At 47.2% G+C, this 15,284-nt stretch overlaps 1 protein-coding gene across 1 annotated transcript; it reads right to left on the reverse strand.

Annotated features, from left to right (window-relative positions):
* Positions 1–2,036: 2,036 nt before the first annotated feature.
* On the reverse strand, positions 2,037–14,754 carry LOC137357469 (zona pellucida sperm-binding protein 3-like). Its single transcript, XM_068023813.1, has 11 exons — positions 14,579–14,754; positions 10,958–11,157; positions 4,496–4,830; positions 3,450–3,565; positions 3,273–3,376; positions 3,020–3,197; positions 2,806–2,932; positions 2,639–2,727; positions 2,444–2,561; positions 2,234–2,348; positions 2,037–2,155 (listed from the first exon to the last, which is right to left on the reverse strand). Exons 1-11 carry the CDS (start codon positions 14,752–14,754, stop codon positions 2,037–2,039), a joined length of 1,677 nt encoding a protein of 558 aa, XP_067879914.1.
* Positions 14,755–15,284: the final 530 nt, after the last annotated feature.

A 15,284-nucleotide genomic window follows, 5' to 3' on the forward strand; every position in this document is an offset into this window, starting at 1 on the left:
ATTTAATCCGGACAAATGTGAGGTAATGCATTTTGGAAGATCTAACACAGATGGGAAGTATACAGTAAATAGCAGAACCCTTAGGAGTATTGACAGGCAGAGAGATCTGGACGTACAGGTCCACAGGTCACCGAAAGTGGCAACGCAGATGGATAAGATAGTCAAGAAGGCATACGGCATGCTTGCCTTCATCGATCGGGGCACAGAGTATAAAAATTGGCAAGTCATGTTGCAGCTGTACAGATCCTTAGTTAAGTCACACTTGGAATATTGCGTACAATTCTGGTCGCCACACTACCAGAAGGATGTGGAGGCTTTGGAGAGGGTACAGAAGAGGTTTACCAGGATGTTGCCTGGTCTGGAGGGCATTAGCTGGGAGGAGAGGTTGGATAAACCCGGATTGTTTTCACTGGAACGACGGAGGTGGAGGGGCGACATGATAGAGGTTTACAAAGTTATGAGCGGCATGGACAGAGTGGATAGTCAGAAGCTTTTTCCCCCCAGGGTGGAAGAGTCAGTTACTAGGGGACATAGGTTTAAGGTGCGAGGGGCAAAGTTTAGAGGGGATGTGCGAGGCAAGTTCTTCACACAGAGGGTAGTGAGTGCCTGGAACTTGCTGCCGGGGGAGGTGGTGGAAGCAGGTGCCATAGAGAGACGTTTAAAAGGCATCTTGACAAATCCATGAATAGGATGGGAATAGAGGGATACGGTCCCTGGAAGTGGAGGATTTTAGTTTAGACAGCCATCAAGATTGGCGTAGATTTGGAGGGCCGAATGGCCTGTTTCTGTACTGTACAATTTAAGTTCAGGTTTTTTTGTTCTCAATTCCACACTACAGGGAATCATTTCCCCTTACCTACTCTACCAAATTTTTCTCATGTTAAGCACCTTGCTCAGATTACCCCTCAAATTTTTTAATTGAGGATTTTCAACTTTACTTCTAACCCCAGTATGGTCATTCCATATCATAACCACCTCAGAGTAAATGTATCCAGGAGGTTTGTTACCCAAAACTCATCCAGATGTGCACAACCAATATTCTTTAAAACTGAAGCATCACATCCCTCCCTGTGAGAATGTAACATTCCACTATTTTGGATTGTTCTGACTCAAACCTTTGTTCTTTTACTAGATATTATTTTCCTTGCCTGGATCCAAAGTTTGTCACTTCCTGCATTGAACATCTGCTATAGTTATACCCACTCCCTCAATGTCCCTTTGCAACTTCCTTCTTCCATCTGAAACAGTGATGTCACCTGCAAACTTGGGCAAAGGAGGAGTTGTCTGTCCAATTCAGATAAGCTCAGGCACCTGATCAGATTCTGGAGAACTGGATCATGCCAGTCAGATGATGTACTCACTTCCCACCCAACTCTTGTTGGTTGACTATGCCCTTCCAGGAAGCAGTCATTCAGACAAAACTCTTACTGGTGACCTCCATTGAGTTTAGTCCCATATGCTTAAACCAAGCTTGCTTCCAGATCCCCTGCTTGAACAGATATTTGCTATTCCCACAATAGACAGGCCTTAGTTAACTGGCTGGTTACAGGATTAATCTATCAATTTAACAGCTTAAAAATGTGCACAAATAAAACCAAAAATCAGCTGCACCTTGGTGCCCACTGGCTGCAGTAAACCTCAACTAGAATGTGCCCTCTCTAGGGGCTGAGCATTGCCATGGGACAGAAGGAAGCAGCCAGAGTAAATCCCAACTGGCCAAAATCAAGGAGCAGTTCCACAAGGAGGTTCAGACCTGTTCTGAACAGGGTGGAGAATAAAAAAAGGAGCCTGTGACTGAAATGCAGTTAGCAATTGAGGAGCAACCAGTTCAAAATAGAGAAGGGGCACCATTTCTTGTTCTACCTACTTAACTAAACCAGCCTCTGTCAGTAGTGGTTCAGGAGGTCTAGTTCTGCACTTATGGAAGTTAACCCTAGTTGTTAGATAGGGGGGGAACCGATTCAACTAACATGCTCCAGTGATCAATGAACTACCACACAAGATACAAGTAATCACTTTTATTGATCATTTGATAACTAGTTGATCAGAGTTTGCTTGTGTTTCCTGTACAGGAACAAGGCGATCAATGAAGCAGAGATCAGATAGACAGCCATCACAGTCAGGGCCACAATCAGGACCACCTCAGACTCCACACCTACAAAGCAATGAGAAACCAATGGTTAGTGAAGGAAACACTGAAGGGAAAATGGAAACTAGCAGTCAGCCAACTCACCACCTGGAGACCTCTCCTGCAGCCTTCGCTCAACCTCATTCAGGGACTCCATTGCCAGGTCAGTCACCTCAGTATCCAGAATGACCAGGGGTCCAAGTGAGGCCTCACCCTCCCACTTCAATCCAGCTTCACTCTCTGCAATATCAAACATGCCAGTTAGAGGGGGTAAAGGGAGATCTCCCACATCTAGAGAATCAACGTCCTACCAGCTTCAGGTACAAGATCCCTCCTTCCTCTGGAAGGAAATCGGAACTCCCTTGTGGCACCACAGTTACCCACATGGCAACAGGCACAAATGTCATTGTTGGATTCCTCCAATGGGGTCCAGCTAAACAAGAAACAGTTGATCAACCAGGTTGTCCATCACCTTTCCCTACAACACGAAGGGAGAGAAAGGGAACTTACACATTCTGCATCTTCTGGAAAGTACAAGCTTTGTTCATGGAATCTCTCCAATCCACTGGAGCAACTTTCAGGTGACAAGTAATGAAAATCTGTGGGATAAATTTCAACACAAATTATTTAGTGACTCCCTCCAAACATGGAGGGCCCAACGATCAGCTTCCTCTTACCAAGGAACGGTCATCTCCAAAGAAGCGGAAAGCATCCAGGTCAAACCGGAGCTTGTCCAGCTCACGCTCGTCTCTTGGCAACATGAAAGTTGAAAAGGAGTCCTCAGCTTTGCTGTCCAGGAGGCAACTGGAGAAAGATTCAAAAAGGGACATGAAGGGAATCAAGTGAAGCCATTGAGATGGGACCAGTTGGAGAAAGCAGAGAGCTCCTTACCCATTGTAGTCAATGATGCTGTATCTCGGGGTGGAATCCTTGTCTGGGCTCAATGTAGCTACACAGCGGTCAATGTAGAGCTTCAGGGGCATGTGGTTGGTCATTGAAACAGAGGCCTCAATGTGAATGAGGTCACCCAGGTAGTAGACAGTCGAGGTGCGCTCTGTAAGCCAGTCATCTGAAGTACAAGAGGACAAGGGTTAGAGACAGTGGGTAAGTACAGGAAATCACTCCCCATCCACCCATCACATACCATTCATTAGGCGCAGAGAGAATGACAGATGCCCTTCTCCAGACTTGGTGGAGCTGAATGGGATCCAGGTGGGCTTGATGGGGTTACTGCTCACATTCCCCTTCCTGGAAGGAAGAGACATTTTAGGACAACTTGCATTACACTGAAAAATTCATATTAAATTCACTCAACTGTTACCTAAAATAATGACACTCAATGGGAATGACAGCTCCATTCGTTCTCACAATGACAGATCCATGATACTGGGGGGTGTGGTTCAGGTGGGTAGTGTAGACCAGGAAATCTCCAGCCATCTGAAAGACATCAGGTAAAGGATAGAGGAGTTAGTCTGAATTGGAAGATATTCTGCTCAGTTCAGAATGAAAGACAATCTTACTGAAATAATTCCTACAAGGTAGATGCGGAGAGGCCGTTACTCCTGGCTGGAGAGTCTAAACCTAGCAGTCAGCCATTTCGGATGGAGGGCAGAAAGTTCTCCACTCAGGGGAGTGAGGATCTTCTGACCTCTCTAGCCCAGTTGTTGACTACATTCAGGACAGAATATTCCTTTTGTGCCCAAAACCCAAAAGAGACAGAGTGGGTGGGAAAGCAGTTGATGATCATCCGTGGTATTATTCAACAGCCAAGTAGGCTCCAGAGACCAAATCCACTTCTGCTGATGTTTATGTATTTGGAAATCATGTCATCTCAGTTAATGTAAGGAGGGCACCAATAGAAACAAGTGATTCAATGAAATTACAGCTTCATTTTAACCATTAAAAAGAAGTGAACCATAAACTGCTCATATTTGGCATAAACAGATTGGTTTTAATTTCACACCCTGTGAATTAAGAGGTGGAGTTCTCTTGTAGCAAACTGTAAATCAATTTATACTCCTTTCTCTCCCCCACAAATCTAAACTAGATAAAAATGAACATTTAATCTTCAGTCAAGCTAGACAATCTGAATGAGTGGCAAGAAAGCTGAAAATCCACAAGACAAGGATGTATAAAGAATTTGAAGAAACTATGAGAAGTTTCAAGTCCAATGGGGTTGAGATCACAAGGTTGGAGAGACTGGACAAGGAGATAATGCAAAGTACAATTCACTATTGAAAAGTCATTTGAGGTTTTATAAACTGGAGACAGATATCTCAAATATCAATGACGTTAGAGAAACTGTTGCAAAGAGTAGGGAACAATTTACACTTGAAACTTGGAGCAAGAGTCAATGACTCACATTACCTGCAATCGACTGCCACACTCATGGAGCCCATAGTCAAAGAGGACAGTGTGGTTCTGAGAGTAGATCCTGGTCGGCCGACAACCTGCTGTCCCCAGGGTCAGGTCAGCAGCTTTAATCAGATGCCTGGTTCCAAATAAATCCATCTGGACCCTGACCAGCAGGTTCTGCTCTCCACACTGCACCATCACAGTCTGCAGTGGAGACACACTTCGGCCCTCAGACACACGGAAATGGGAACCAAAGGGAGACCCAGTTGGAGGGACATGAGTGGCCTTCACAATGCTCCATGGGAAATTCCAGTTTCTAAACTGCTGAGTATCAGAACCACAAACAGCTCCAACCAAAACCAACAAAGAAAGCAAACACTTCACTAATTGCCCCATCATACCAACAACTACACTGTGATCTAGGATAGACCCCACTGCTCTCCTTTTATACACACAGTCTGCAGTCAGCTGAAACAAACTGGACCAGGTGTGATTAAACTAAACCAATAAACTAGCCTCATGACATCAATTCCATCACACAATCTTCCTGATTGGAAAGCAAAATACTGCAGGTGCTGGATATCAAAACAGAAAATGCTGGAAATACTCAGCAGGTCTGGCAGTATCTGTGGAGAGAGAAACAGAGTTAATGTTTCAGGTCTGTGACCATTCATCAGAACTGGGAAAAGTTAGAAATCTAATAGGTTCAGAACAGACTCTATCTTTGACTCGGTCTCAGAGTTGTCCTGTTTTGCAGTTTTATTTTATCTTCTGTCTCATCTGGCACTTTAACAAAAACCTTTTTTTCTTTCTTTTCAGGTGTGGAGGATTGCAAATGTCAACTCATAAGTACCAACCCCCTTTCTGGATCCTTCTTCCCTTTCACTTCCCTCTGATCCCCATCCTTTCCTCCGATCTCACCCCTTGCTGTCTATTCACGATGCACTCTGACCTTTACCCTCTCTGACCCTGAACAATCTCTCCTTAGCAAAGGTCTCCGCTTCATCCCCCTTACATTCCCACCTCAATGAAGTCTGATCTCGGCATGACGCTAAGCTCTTCTTCTATCACTTTCACCTCCGTGCTTAGTCCTTTGGCCAGGAATCTTGCCCCCACCCCACACATTGAACCCTTTTACACATCTCCAGTATTGTCCAACCACCTGGAACCCTCCCTCTGGCCTCTTTCCTGCTCTTGATCTTTTCATTGAGAACTGTACGTGTGACATTGCCCGTCTCAATTTCTCCTCTCCCCTCGCTCACTCTAACCTGTCTTCCTCTGAACTTGCTACACTCTGTGACTACATGACTCTATGATCCTGTTCTCTCAGGTCTAACCCCAACGTTGTGGTCAAGCCTGCTGACAAGGGTGATGTTGGTGTCTGGCGTACCAACCTCTTCCTTGCAGAGGCTGAGCACAAACTCTCAGACACTTCTTCCAACCTCCTCCTGGACCATTGCCCCACCACCGAACATCAAGCTATTGTCTCCAGGTCTGTCATCTCCTCCAGAGATCTTCCCTCTACAGCTTCCAAACTCACAGTCCCGCAACCCCGGACAGCCCGCTTCTACCTCCTTTCCAAAATCCATACAAAAAGATTGCCCTGGTAGACCCATCATTTCAGCCTGTTCCTGCCCTACTGAAATTTTTCCTTCCTATCTTGACTCTATCTTTTCTCCCATGGTCCACTCTTTTCCCACCTACATCCATGATTCTTTGGATGGCCTACATCATTTCGACAATTTCCAGTTTCCTGGCCCTGACTGCTTCCTCTTTACTATGGACGTCCAATCTCTCTGCACCTCCATCCCCCACAAGGACGGTCTGAGGGCTCGCTGCTTCTTCCTTGAACAGAGGCCCAACCAGACCCCATTCACAACCTCCACCCTCCTCCGCCTGGCTGAACATGTTCTCACATTGAACGACTCCTCCTTCAACTCCACTCACCTCCTCCAAATAAAAGGTGTTGCTCTGGGTCCTAGTTTTGCCAGACTTTTTTATTTTGAGATACAGCACTGAAACAGGCCCTTCGGCCCACAGAGTCTGTGCTGGCCAACAACCACCCATTTATACTAATCCTACATTAATCCCATATTCCCTACCACATCCCCACCTTCCCTCAATTCCCTTTGGGAATTGCTGGAGCTGGAGCTGTGAGGCTGCGGTGCTAACCAAAGCGCCACTGTGCCACCCATTGGATATTATGCTGGTGGCCTCCCACAGGGCTGGGTGTTGCCCTGTCAAGGGCAAAATGCCGGCAGTCTTGTAAAGTGGCCTTTAATAATGGCGGGCAGCCAATCGTTTTGCAGTCCGTCGCTGGGAGAGTGCCCCAGTGGCGGGGCTGTGTTGTGGAGCTGCCCCGGTGCATCTCTCCGCTATTTTACTGGCCCCTCCCCCCGCCACCCGGCCCCGCCTCCTGGGGGACAGTAAAATTCTGCCCATTGCGAGGAAAGAAAACTGCACGTCTTCTTAAAGAACCTACATTCTATTCAACTGGAAGTAACACAGAAATAGGAGGAGGCCATTTGGCCCCTCGAGCCTGTTCTGCCATTCGATGAGATCATGTCTGATAGAACATAGAACATAGAAAAATACAGCACAGAACAGGCCCTTCGGCCCACGATGTTGTGCCGATCCTTTGTCCTCTGTCAAGGACAATTTAATCTATACCCCATCATTCTCCTTTATCCATATACCTATCTAAAAGCCGTTTGAAAGTCCCTAAAGTTTCTGACTCAACAACTTCCCCAGGCAAGGCATTCCATGCCCCGACCACTCTCTGGGTAAAGAACCTTCCCCTGACATCCCCCTTATATCTCCCACCCTTCACTTTAAATTTATGACCCCTTGTAACGCTTTGCTCCACCCGGGGAAAAAGTTTCTGACTGTCTACCCTATCTATTCCCCTGATCATCTTATAAACCTCTATCATGTCACCCCTCATCCTTCTCCGTTCTAATGAGAAGAGGCCTAGAATGTTCAGCCTTTCCTCGTAAGACTTATTCTCCATTCCAGGCAACATCCTGGTAAATCTCCTCTGCACCCTCTCCAAGGCTTCCACATCCTTCCTAAAATGAGGCGACCAGAACTGCACACAGTACTCCAAATGAGGCCTTACCAAGGTCCTGTACAGCTGCATCATCACCTCACGGCTCTTAAATTCAATCCCTCTGCTAATGAACGCTAACACCCCATATGCCTTCTTCACAGCCCTATCCACTTGAGTTGCAACTTTCAACGATCTATGCACATAGACCCCAAGGTCTCTCTGCTCCTCCACATGCCCAAGAACCCTACCGTTAACCCAGTATTTTGCATTCGTGTTTGTCCTTCCAAAATGGACGACCTCACACTTTTCAGGGTTAAACTCCATCTGCCACTTTTCAGCCCAGCACTGCAACCTATCCAAGTCCCTTTGCAGACGACAATAGCCCTCCTCGGTATCCACAACTCCACCAACCTTTGTATCATCTGCAAATTTACTGACCCACCCTTCGACTTCCTCATCCAAGTCGTTAATAAAAATCACAAACAGGAGAGGACCCAGAACTGATCCCTGTGGCACGCCACTGGTAACTGGGCTCCAGGCTGAGTATTTACCATCTAAGACCACTCTCTGCCTTCTATCAGTTAGCCAATTCTTAATCCAACTGGCCACATTCCCCACTATCCCATGCCTCCTGACTTTCTCTATAAGTCTACCATGGGGGACCTTATCAAATGCCTTACTAAAATCCATGTACACCACATCCACTGGTTTACCCTCATCCACTTGCTTGGTCACCTGCTCAAAGAATTCAATCAGGCTTGTGAGGCAAGACCTACCCCTCACAAAACCGTGCTGACTGTCCCGAATCAAGCAGTGTCTTTCCAGATGCTCAGAAATCCTATCCCTCAGCACCTTTTCCATCAACTTGCCTACCACCGAAGTAAGACTAACTGGCCTGTAATTCCCAGGGTTGTTCCTATTCCCTTTCTTGAACAGGGGCACAACATTTGCCACCCTCCAATCACCTGGTACCACCCCCGTCAACAGAGAAGATGAAAAGATCATTGCCAGCGGCTCTGCAATTTCATCCCTTGCTTCCCATAACATCCTTGGATATACCCCGTCAGGCCCGGGAGACTTGTCTATCTTCAAGTTATTCAAAAACCCCAACACATCTTCCCTCCTAACGAGCACTTCCTCGAGCTTACCAGTCTGTTTCACACCGTCCTCTTCAGTAATACACCCCTTCTCATTCGTAAATACCGAAGAGAAGTACTCATTCAAAACCTCACTTATCTCTTCCGGCTCAACACACAGTCTCCCGCTATTGTCCTTGACCGGACCTACGGTCCCCCTAGTCATCCTCATATTTCTGACATACGCGTAAAAGGCCTTGGGGTTTTCTTTTATCCTACCCGCCAAGCATTTTTCATGCCCTCTCTTAGCTCTCCTAATCCCATATACCCACCGTTCCCCCACATCCCTAAAAATCTATCAATCTCAGAGTTACAATTAACAATTGATTCAGCGTCAATTGTCTTTTGTGGAAGAGAGTTCCAAACTTCTCCCACCCTTTGTGTGTAGAAGTGTTTCCTAATTTCACTCCTGAAAGGTCTGGCTCTAATTTTGAAACTATGCTCCCTAAATTTAATCACACTTTACAACTTCAAAGAAATGCAGCCTTATATTTTATTCATTGCTATGATAAACAACAACATTGTATTTATATAGCGCCTTTAATGTAGTAAAACATCCCAAGGTGCTTTGCAGGAGCATTACCGAACAAAATCTGACGCCAAGCCACATAAGGAGATATTAGGGACAGTCGACCAAAAGCTCGGGTCAAAGAGGTCGGTTTTAAGGAGCGTCTTAAAGGAGGAGAGAGAGAGAGGCGGAGAGGTTTAGGGAAGGAATTCTTAGAAACTTAGAATATAATAATCGGATTGGGCAGACTTATGAAAGGAAAATCATGTTTGAAAAAGCTGTTGGAGTTTTTTGAGGATGTAACTGACAGAATAGATAAGGGGGAACCAGTGGATTTGGTATGTTTAGATTTTCAGAAGGCTTTTGAAAAGGTCCCACACAGGAGATTAGTAAGCAAAATTAGAACACATGGGATTGGGGGTAATATACTGGCATGGATTGAGAATTGGTTAACGTACAGAAAACAGAGAGTAGGAATAAATGGGTCATTCTCAGGTTGGCAGGCTGTGACTAGTCGGGTACCACAAGGATCAGTGCTTGGGCCCCAGCTATTCAGAATCTCTATCAATGATTTGGAAGTGGGGACCAAATGTAACCTTTCCAAGTTTGCTGATGATACAGAACTAGGTGGGACTGTGAGTTGTGAGGAGGATGCAAAGAGGCTTCAGGGGGATTTAGACAGACTAAGTGAGTGGGCAAGAACAAGGCAGATGGAATATAATGTGGAAAAATGTGAAGTTATCCATTTTGGTAAGCAAAACAGAAATGCAGAGTATTTCTTAAATAGTGAGAGTTTGGGAAGTGTTGATGTACAAGGGGACCTGGGTGTCCTTGTTCACAAGTCACTGAAAGCTAACATGCAGGTACAGTAAGCAATTAGGAAGGCAAATGGGATGTTGGCCTTTATTGCAAGAGGATTTGAGTCCAGGAGTAAAGAGGTCTTGCTGCAATTGTATCGACTCTTGGTGAGACTGCACCTGGACTATTGTGTACAGTTTTGGTCTCCTTGCCTAAGGAAGGATATACTTGCCATAGAGGGAGTGCAACGGAGGTTCACCAGACTGATCCCTGGGATGGTGGGATTGTCCAATGAGACTTGTCGAAGAGACTTAGTAGTTGGCAGGAAAAAAGACAGAGGCGCAAGGGGAGAGCCAACTGTGCAACAGCCCCAACAAACAAATTTCTCTGCAGCACCTGTGGAAGAGCCTGTCACTCCAGAATTGGCCTTTATAGCCACTCCAGGCGCTGCTTCACAAACCACTGACCACCTCCAGGCGCGTATCCATTGTCCCTCGAGATAAGGAGGCCCAAAGAAGAAGAAGAAGAACAAAGAAGAGGGAGTGCAACGGAGGTTCACCAGACTGATCCCTGGGATGGTGGGATTGTCCAATGAGGAGAGATTGTGGAGACTGGGCCTGTATTCTCTCGCGTTTCGAAGAACGAAAGGTGATCTCATTGAAAGTTCCAAAATTCTGACAGGGCTCGACAAGGTTGATATCGGAAGGATGTTTCCCCTGGCTGGGGGATCCTAGAACCAGGGGACACAGTCTCAGAATAAGGACCAGGCCATTTAGGACTGAGATGAGGAGGAATTTCTTCACTCAGAGGCTGGTGAATCTGTGGAATTCTCTACCCCAGAGAGCTGTGGAAGCTCAATCATTGAGTATATTCAAGACTGAGTTCGATAGATTTCTAGATATTAAAGATATCAAGGGATATGGGGATAGTGCAGGGAAGTGGCCTCGCCCCTTCCCTATTCCTATCACCTCCTCCAGCCCTACAACCCTCCGAGATGTCTGCGCTTCTCCAATTCCGGCCTCCTTGAGCATTCCCCGATTCCCATCGCTCCGCCATTGGCGGCCGTGCCTTCAGCTCTGGAATTCCCTCCCTAAACCTCTCCGCCTCTCCCTCTCCTCCTTTAAGACGATCCTTAAAACTGACCTCTTTGACCGAGCTTTCGGTCAGCTGTTTCCAATACCTCCTTATGTGGAACGTAGGAAATACGAAGCAGGAGTAGGATCGGTGTCACATTTTGTTTGGGAAAGCTGCTGTGAAGCACCTTGGCGTCATTCTACTTTGTTAAAGGTGCTATATAAATACAAGTTGTTGTTGTTATGGTTTAAAGCTGCACCTTGCTTGTTTCACAACCCTTGGTGTCCAAGGCCCTAAAAAGATTGGAGAAAAGTTCAGAGTGAGATTGGATCCAGATCTAAATGGGAGAAACTCACCCACCGCCTAATACAATTTGCAGAGTTCTGTTGAGGTAAGGAAGCTGATTGGCTGAGGGGAATTGGTTCAGTCTTGGCCTATTTTAAGTAAACCAATCAAGGGTGATGTCAGTTTGTCTCAGTGCCACCAACAAGAGAGGCAGCTGCCTCTCAAATTTGAGGTGGCAACCGTCAATATATTTAAACATCAACTCTAATTAAACTAAAATAAGCTCCGTCTCCAGGGCCACCGAAACCCGGACAAGACCACGGGAGGTCAAGAGCCAGAGCAACCCCTCACCCCCTGGCCGGCCCCGCTGGGCCGCACCCATCCTGTGGACCACTATCTTCGCTAGGCCCTGGGTCAGAGGTCAAGTTTAAGCAGAATTTTCCTTCCCTCTGAAGAATTGGATTATCGTTGGAGAATCTGGTGGCAATTGAACCTTCACCTCCCCCTCGCTTCCTCCTCTGCTCCCCCATCCTTGACCCCTGACCTTGCTAACCTTGGCCCTGGCAGTTATCAAGGTGCCTTCGTGCCTCTCAGTTTTCGAAAGGAATGACCCTGCTGTAATTCCCTGCCTCGCTGAATGAATAGTTTACAGAGAGCAGTCACGTGTTGTTCATCAGGAAGATGTTAGGGACAACGGATTTCCTTCCCTGAAGGACATTGGTGAACCAAATGTTTTTTTTTTTACAGCAATCATCAATGGTTTCATGGTCATCATTAGACTAGCTTTTGAATTGGGGATTTATTGAATTAAAATTTCACCATCTCCCGTGGTGGGATCTGTCCCCAGGTCTCCAGACAATTAGCCTGGGCTCTGGATCACTAGCCCAGTGACATCACCACTTCGCCACCACCTCCCCTCGTGGCGTTGTATGTGCGGCCCCATTGGAGGCGGAGCCCCAGCAGCCAGGCTGCGCACAGCAAGATCCCACAAAAAAAAAATGGCGATTTAAACCATCCGTTTTACGGGGACGGGGCGTGAAAGCAGGGTTGAGGGAGAAGATTATCCGTGATTTAAGACAACAGGGGAGCAGGCCCGAGGGGCTGAGTGGCCTATTCCAAGTTCTTGGGGATTTATTGTTGACTGAGAGCTAAGTATTGTCTCAGGTCACCGGACAGAACTCGCCTGGTTTCCTTACTCTCACCACGTCCCGTTCACCCATCACCCCCTGTGCTCACTGACCTACGTTGGCTTTCGGTCAAGCAACACCTCCGTTTTAAATCTCTCACCCTTGTTCTCAAATCCCTCCCTCGCCCCTCCCTACCTCTGTAATCTTTTCCAAACCTACGACTCCCCGAGATCTCGGCGCTCTTCATTCTCGCCTCTTGACCATCCCCCGATTTCCATCACTCCACCATTGGTGGCCGTGCCTTCAGCTGTCTGGGCCCCAAGCTCTGGAATTCCCTCCCTAAACCTCTCCGCCTCTCTCTCTCTCTCTCTCTCTCCTCAAAACCCACATCTTTGACCTAGCTTTTGGCCACCTGTCCCTAATATCTCCTTATTTTGCTTTATAACACTCCTGTGAAGCACCTCGGGATGGTCAGGTGCTATATAAATGCAAGGAGTTGTTACATCTGAAAATTCCACACCTCCGACAGCATCGCACTCCCTCAGCACTGCACTGGAAGTGTCAGTTCAAGATTTTCAGGTGGGATTTGAACTCACAACCTTCTGGCTCACAGGCGAGAGCACTGTCACATATATAAACGGGAGCTCAGTTTTCTGGTTTGTGCTATACTAGAAAGGCTGTTTTGCTCACTGTCAAAGGACAGGGTGCTGTTGTTCATTTCCCTTCAACGCCAGTAGAGGGAGATCGAGCACCAATGTTTTTTATTCATTCATGGGATTTGGGCATCGCTGGCCAGGCCGGGATTTGTTGCCCATCCCTAACTGCCCTTGAGAAGGTGGTGGTGAGCTGCCTTCTTGAACCGCTGCAGTCCATGTGGGGTAGGTCCACCCACAGTGCTGTTAGGGAGGGAGTTTCTGGATTTTGACCCAGCGACAGTGAAGGAACAGCGATATAGTTCCAAGTCAGGATGGTGTGTGACTTGGAGGGGAACTTGCAGGTAGTGGTGTTCCCATGCATCTGCTGTCCTTGTCCTTCTAGTTGGTAGAGGTCGCGGGTTTGGAAGGTGCTGTCGAAGGAGCCTTGGTGCGTTGCTGCAGTGCATCTTGTAGATGGTACACACTGCTGCCACTGTGCGTCGGTGGTGGAGGGAGTGAATGTTTGTAGATGGGGTGCCAATCAAAGCAGGCTGCTTTGTCCTGGATGGTGTCGAGCTTCTTGAGTGGTGTTGGAGCTGCACCCATCCAGGCAAGTGGAGAGTATTCCATCACACTCCTGACTTGTGCCTCGTAGATGGTGGACAGGCTTTGGGGAGTCAGGAGGTGAGTTACTCACCGCAGGATTCTCAGCCTCTGACCTGCTCTTGTAGCCATGGTGTTTATACAGATGGTCCAGTTAAGTTTCTGGTCAATGATGACCCCCAGGATGTTGATAGTGGGGGAATTCAGCGATGATAATGTCACTGAACATCTAGGGGAGATGGTTAGATTCTCTCTCGTTGGAGATGGTCATTGCCTGGTGCGAATGTTACTTGCCACTTATCAGCTCAAGCCTGGATGTTGTCCGGGTCCCGGTCTTGCTGTATCTAACTCAATCTGAAACCGTATGCACATTAGCGAGTCTCTCAGTCCCTTTTCATTCAGTAGAAATACTGTGCTGGAAAACTGAACTTCCTCAGAATGAGTGAAGGGTCAAAACAAGAAAGAGGCGAACTGTGAGGGGCAGTTCCAGCTCTTCTGGGCCGATCGTCCTTTCCCCCTCGAGTGTCAAGCATGGCTCATCGGGTAGTACTCTCACCACTGAGCCAGAACATCATGGGTTCGAGGCCCCACTCCAGAGTCTCAAACCCATAACCCAGGCTGACACTCCAGCGCCAGTACTGAGGGGGTGCTGCACTGTCGGAGGTGCCATCTTTCAGATGAGGCATTAAATTGAGGACCCTGTCTGCTCTCTCAGGTGGACGTAAAAGATCCCACGGCCACTCTTGGAATTAGATCAGCGGGGAATTCTCCCTGGTGGCCAATATTTATCCCTCAACCAACATCACTAAAACCAGAGGAGCTGGTCATCATCACCTTTCATTGAGCATGCCCCCTGCCCCATACTCGTTTCCCCACTCACACAACCTCCTCGCCCACAGCACAGCTGGTCTTCTTGTCCAGTGCAGCATTGGAGGCCACTGCTCTGGAACTTGCCTCCCTCAGCACCTCTGCTTCTGTCACCTCCTTCACTGCCTTCAGAAAGGCCCTCCCCTGCAACTGTGGCTTACATGTCCCATTAACCCTCTTCCTCCCCATTTACTCCACCTCCCAACTCTCTGGCGTTTACAGAATGTGAGGCGATCTCATTGAAACATACAAGATTCTGAAGGGGTCTAACAGTAGACACTGAGGTGGTTTCACCTGGCTGTGGAATCTAGAACAGGGGGACACAGTCCTGTTCCCTGGCCACGATGAGGCTAAACTAGACTGATAATACAACTGACTAGAAAACATTTATTTCTTCCCGGTATAAAGAATCTTCAGACCATAGTGAGAGAATGTCCCTCAAATCCACCCAATTTTAACCCCATTAGTTTTTGGACAATGGTCTCCCAACTGGAAAGTTTAACTGAAGCCTTTTGGGACTCAATGGCCACACAGCACCAGGGAGTAACCTGGGTAGCAGAGTTGGCCATTCGGCCCCTCCAATTTGCATATTCAGATGGACAATCAATGATCTGCACCTGAACACCATTTGTTAGATATTTGTTAATGTTACTCGATGAAAAGGCATGAGAAGGAGGGAGAGAGAGAGATTGAGACTTGTCCTACATGGTGTGATCAAG

Source organism: Heterodontus francisci, chromosome 48 (assembly GCF_036365525.1).
Source record: "Heterodontus francisci isolate sHetFra1 chromosome 48, sHetFra1.hap1, whole genome shotgun sequence".
Lineage (NCBI taxonomy): Eukaryota > Metazoa > Chordata > Chondrichthyes > Heterodontiformes > Heterodontidae > Heterodontus > Heterodontus francisci.

Excerpts from the sequence above, each read along its gene's own strand:
- LOC137357469 (XM_068023813.1), bottom strand. The coding sequence starts at position 14,754 with ATGGGGAGGAAGAGGGTTAATGGGACATGTAAGCCACAGTTGCAGGGG. Across the intron at positions 3,198-3,272 it reads CTCTCTGCGCCTAATGAATG|ATGACTGGCTTACAGAGCGC; the intron begins GTATGTGATGGG and ends CTTGTACTTCAG. Across the intron at positions 2,562-2,638 it reads TTCCAGAAGATGCAGAATGT|CTGGACCCCATTGGAGGAAT; the intron begins GTAAGTTCCCTT and ends TTTCTTGTTTAG.